This window comes from Diaphorina citri, unplaced genomic scaffold, assembly GCF_000475195.1.
Source record: "Diaphorina citri unplaced genomic scaffold, Diaci psyllid genome assembly version 1.1 scaffold5822, whole genome shotgun sequence".
Classification (NCBI taxonomy): domain Eukaryota; kingdom Metazoa; phylum Arthropoda; class Insecta; order Hemiptera; family Psyllidae; genus Diaphorina; species Diaphorina citri.
This window is the reverse complement of record NW_007383198.1, coordinates 1-5,828: the sequence shown is the minus strand read 5'-3', so window position 1 is coordinate 5,828 and position 5,828 is coordinate 1. Positions and strand designations below refer to the sequence as shown.

General features: G+C 40.4%; 1 protein-coding gene across 1 annotated transcript; it reads left to right on the top strand.

Moving 5' to 3' along the window:
* Window positions 1-214: 214 nt before the first annotated feature.
* Window positions 215-5,750, top strand: LOC103521732 (xylulose kinase-like; the record flags this gene model as incomplete). The annotated part of the gene is made up of 6 exons (XM_008486838.2): window positions 215-303; window positions 846-996; window positions 1,403-1,582; window positions 3,109-3,210; window positions 4,996-5,174; window positions 5,231-5,750. Coding segments are annotated over 6 exons (1,221 nt in total), but the record flags the coding sequence as incomplete, so codon positions are not given.
* Window positions 5,751-5,828: the final 78 nt, after the last annotated feature.

Sequence of the window (5,828 nt, the reverse complement as noted above, 5' to 3'; positions counted from 1 at the left end):
GTCGATCGCCGAGGAGAAACTATGTTATCGAGGCAGAGGCAGTGTGGCCGGTTCAGACAACGTCGATCTACGGCCGGACAAACCTTTATAGAGCAAGGAAAGTACCTACCTGACAAGTATATTAAGTCCGCCATACACGTTCAGACTCTCTGACAGAAGGCTGTGCGTGAGTGACTAGCCTTAGTAATATGTAACTAGTAATATGTGTCACTGATTTCAGCTGAAAGCTGTCATTGTAGATGAAAAGCTCCGGGTTCGACACAGTGCTGCCATTCAGTTCGACACTGTCTTGCCAGAATTCAGGTAAGATATCTAATAAATACTTTCCTTTTGGGTTCGAGACCCGATCGAGGCGATATTTATTGACCGAAATGTTTCCGTAGCTTGGAGAGTAGCGCATCTGCCTTGTAAGCGCTAGGCCGCGGTTTCGATCCGGTGCGGATTGTATAGGAACGGCTGGATTTCTCCTATCCTGTCTTCCTTCTCTCTTTGTTTTCGGGATGATGAGACCTTAGCAGATAGGTACAGATCAATCCATCAAACCTCTTAGGCCGGGGGGCACAAAGTGAGTTAAAACTCCGTTTAAGTTTTAATCTCGGTTTAAGCCATATGATTGGCTGAAATTTTTGGAATTTTCAAAAATCTGATTGGTTGATTAAAAAAAAAAAATCAAAATTTTCAACGAATAAGATTTTTTAATCCGAGATTAAAACTTGAACCGGGTTTAAATTTACTTTGTGGCCCCCGGCCTTAAATAATAATAATAATAATAATAAAAATAAAAATCGGATAATTGACTTGTAAATGGGACGGTGAAAAACTAACTTTCATTCCCCTTGTTCCAGAACCCACAATGGCGTTATCCGAGGACCAGACAAGCACACTGTGACGGCGCCCACACTCATGTGGGTGAAAGCTTTGGACATCCTCCTAGATCAGCTTAGAGTGGAGGGCGCAGACTTTGGTAAACTGGTGGCGCTCTCTGGAACTGGACAGGTAAGTTAAAGGGTTAAAGAGTTATGGAGGTTTTTTTTTTCGTTTTTAGGTGCCTTAAGGGCTAAATTTGGAATTAGTTATTTGCTTATTAGTTATAAAGGTGTGTCCAAAGATAGTCGACCGGCCGTCAATCGATATTGATCAACGAGGTAAATCTATGTCGTCAAGGCAGTGTGTATGGTTCAGTCGACATCGATCGAGAGTCGGTCGATCAGGTGGGCGAGAAGAGACACAAGACTTCCCATTTAGGTGCTGGGTCAACTCGAAAACACCAGAAAGTAACCTGTTGAAATATTGACAATCGAAAATACGAGTGCAAATTTAAACCTTATTCTTCTTTTTACATGCGATGCTAATTCTTTTTTCCTTCTTTCTTTATTGTCATCCCACTTCTGACCCTCTTCAGCAACATGGCACAGTGTACTGGAACCGTGGTGCAAGGTCCGTGCTTCGATCCCTGGACCCGGCACATTTTCTCCACTCCCAGCTTGCCTCCTGTTTCTCCATCTCTCACTCTCCCGTGTGGATGGACGCCTCGACAACACAACAATGCCGCCAACTAGAGGCGGCTGTCGGCGGCCCAGAGGTAAGTTTTTTTTTAATTAATATTAGTTTTTATTTTTTTTTTTTTATTATTATTTTTTTGAGGTTTATTTTGGCCAGATAGTGAGAAACCCTGTAAAATGCTATCAATTCTAACAATACTCCAAGGTGAAATAGCCGGCAAAAGAAAAAAGAGGAAGACCAAGAACATCCTGGATCCAAAATCTCAGTCAATGGTTCAATAAAAGTATGCCAGATCTTCTCCAAGCAGCGCATGACAAGAATGAATTAGCCATCACAATTGTCAACGTTCAGTAGAGTATGTGGCACCAAAAGAAGAGGTTTGAGAGGAGGACCTGTAACTACTAAGGTCTTATCGTCCCGAAAGAAGAGAATGAGAACAGGACAGCAGAAAAACAGCCGCACCGAAAACGAACCTTATCTGAAATCCGCCCCGGGCGGAAATCGAACCCCGCGACCTCCCGCTTAATATAATACGCTAAATTTTATGACATGACTTGGACTCGAACCACCAACCTTCAGATTCAAAGTCCACCGTGCTAACACTACACCACTGAGGTTGGTTTTCCTTAAAATATTAGATAATAATCAAGTTTTTGGACACCCGGTAAAGTGTCGGTTTGTGTTCAGTTACCAAGACGAATTGCTTCGAAAGTTCAAAAAGTATAGGTAATGATTCTGTACACCAAAGTAGATTTCTGCTGCATTAAGTTTGCTTCAAAAGTGAAAGTAATTTTTAAGTAAGTTTTAAAGTAACACTTATCTGGGCTAGAGATAGAGTGATAGTACAGTAGAACCTCGATTATTTCAACTCGAAAATGCATTGTTTTGGAGTTGAAATCTTTCAAAGGATGTCCTATCTTATCAGAGGAAGAGATCATAGAAAGTTATCATTTCAACTACCCCTGGCCCCAATTAGTTGAAATAATCGAGGTCCTACTGTACTCAAAACTACAGTAGTTCATATTGATATCCTGAAATTATTATTATTAGCCTAGTACAGACCGGAAACGTTTGTTTCACAACAGTTGCAAAGCAAAAAATGTTTTTAATGTTGAGCAACTTTCAAGATTAGAAAGCCAGATTAAACCTAGTACCTACAGACCTACACACTTGAAGACAAAAATGTTTCAGAAACAATTCTGAAGAGTAAAAAAAATTGCGAAACAAACGTTTCGAATGTTGAGCAAGTTTCAAGATTAGAAAGCCAGAATCAAGTGGAACGGTTCTCCTGAAGGATCAAGATTAAACCTAGTAGGTACCTACACACTAAAAGACAAAAATGTTTCAGAAACAATTCTGGAGAGTAAAAAGTTGCTGGATTGTTGCAAGAAACATTTGGAAGAGACCAGACCAGAAAGTTGGATCCCAATAGCAAAAGTAGAAGTAAATCAAATTAATAGGGGAACACGGCGCAAACGGTACATCGGGGCAAAACGGTACCCCACCCTTTTTAGGAGCTAGGAACTATCCCCAAATTAAATCAAATAATGTTGGTTCTCAAGAGGCAATAGTCTTAATACCTTTCACCTTTTGTTCTGGTTTCAGAATTTGGCCAAAATTACAGGATCAATCGGATATGAACGATTTTCGGGAGCTCAAATATCAAAAATAGCTCAAACCAAACCAGGCGCTTACGAAAATACAGAGGTGAGTGCTTTCTTTTTCAGGTTTTTTCCAAGTCCAGTAAGAAAATGCTCCTTTTTCTGATGAAAAACAAAAAGCAAAGCAAATCAAATTTTGGGGAGGATATTATCCCGAATAGCGGCCGAACCGTTCATTTCTTGAGGACCGGCCCGCGGACACTTTGTCTGTCGGTCTGTCGGTCGGTCTGTCCCCATAGAAGGAGTTATCCAAACCTGGTCGACCTATATATCAAATTAAAGGTCTTTTTACCAGGATCACGAAAATGGTGGTGCAAATTTTGTCCAGAAAATCATAAAGCCAAAAAACCAAAAAAACTGGTTTGGGATTTTTTTTTTTCACATTTTCTCACACAAATGAGCTCTAATCTTGAAATTTTTCGCGACGACCTATGAACTCAAAGCGAGAAAGTTTTAGGTAACACTTCAGTCGATCATTTAAGACCGGTTTTAGCGTCACCTATGTTAAGCTACGCCGAGAAAGGCCAATAAATGGATGGGTGACTTAAACATTATATTGGGAATAAAGGGAGAACGGGCTCTAGTCTTGATTTTAAATCATTACATGAAAGTAAAATCAAAAAATCAAATCAATAATGATCATAAACTGGATATTAAACAAATTAGGTAGGTACAAAGGTATTCTTTAACCATGATCGAATAAACTACGGGCTAAAAAATTCCCGGAGGGACGGACCCAGCTTGTTTTTTCTCAAAATATCTTAATAACAAAATACCTACTCAAAATGAAGCACTGTCACTTTTGACTATGTATTACGAAAAATTACCGTTTTTCCCCTATAATTATTAAATTCGGCTTTACACACCAACGTCCAACACCAAATAAGAAAATGTACCTAACATGGAAAAGAGAAAAAAAAGAAAGTTTAAAAGCACAAACGTACAGACAGACCATTTGGATAAAAACCACTTTTTCGGAATCAGGGGACCCTAAAATGAATTTTTCCACCCATTTCCCGATTTTGAAAATTTGGACCGATTGCAATACTTTCTAATTACTTTGAAGAGAAATACCTAGTCAATAAAAATGTATTGACGTGACGAACTGCCCAAAGTTTGGCTTGCCAAAACGACACAGCACACTAAAGAACTATAAAAAAGTAAAAATCCCAGAAAAGGCACTCTCACTCACCTTTTGCAGCGGCATAATCGACCATTAACGACGGCACAACACACAGATAAAGTCCTAATTTTCTTCCGAACTAGTCACAACTCAAAATTACCACAACTCAGAATCACAACTCTCTTCTTCGGGTCAATCAATCTGGACTAAAGCTGGACTGAGTTTGACTATCAGCAAGAAGTGTAACCTTAGCTGAAATGATTCTACTGAACTTCAGCACTTCACACGTTCGTTATCAGGGGAGGAGGCAGGGTGAGAGTTTTACCAAGTTGGTATTGTTTGAATTTGTTTTACATTGTTTGATAAAAAAAAAATGGTTTGACTTGAGGGAAAATAATGGAAACTTTGAGGTGTAGTAGATGAACCAAATATTATAGGGACTGGTCTTTGCGTCAGGGCAGTGAAAATAAAAGATCTTTTTTGCCAGCCTAGTTAGCTTAGTTGGTAGGATAAAATCCGCCCGGGCGGATTTTATCCTACCAACTAAGCTGATGGGATAATGTTCGTTCTCGGAACGGCTGGCTTTTTCCTATCCTGTCTTCCTTCTCTCTTCGATTTCGGGACGATAAGACCATAGCAGTTACAGTTCCCTCTGTCAAACCTCTTAAAAAAATAAAAATAAATAAGTTTGTTGTAATATATTTCTAGGCTTGTGCTCCTGACTTAGGATCAAAGTTGGGAGACCCAGTACCTTGTACTACAGAACTAGGCCCTGTGCATGAATATTATGTGGAGCGATTTGGGTTTAACCCAGAGTGTAGAGTGGCTGTGTTTACGGGAGATAACCCATCGTCCATGGCAGGTAACCCCCCTGACGAACTACCACCGTAAAATCATCTACCACCCCGTATAGCTCACAATCAAAAGACTCCCAACTTACTAGCCCATCCGAAGTGAATCAGCAAACTAACCCATTCAGTGACAACCAAAATACTACCCCATCCGGAGACTTTTCAAATACTAATCCATTCCTGTCAAGCAATCAAAATACTAGCCCTACAAAAGACTTACTGAGCGTACAAGAAAACCAGAATTCTAGCCCAACAAAAGACTCAGTGGACGGACAAGACAACCAAAGTACTACCCCATCTAAAGACCCACTGAACGGGCGGGAAAATACCTCAGCTGAATCCCTCGATGAAAGCCCACTACAAGAAAACAGCACTGACCAACAAGCTAAAGACACTAACCAAGAGACTGATGAAACCTCCCAACACACTTCACAACCGAAAGACGCGATTTCAGAAGTTATTGGATCCAATACAGAGCTGGAGGTTGTTGACCCCAAGGCTGGTGCAGTAAAAGAAAATGAGGATGGATTTGGTCTGCCAAGTTTCTTTGAATCAACAGCGTGTGCACCGCCTGCTAAGCTCTTGTGTAGCCCCTACCCTGATGCTGGCAAGGTAAGAAATTTTACTTTCTATTACCTGTTCCTACTTAGTCTGTGGGAGGGGGGGGGGACTTTAAACAGGGAGTATACT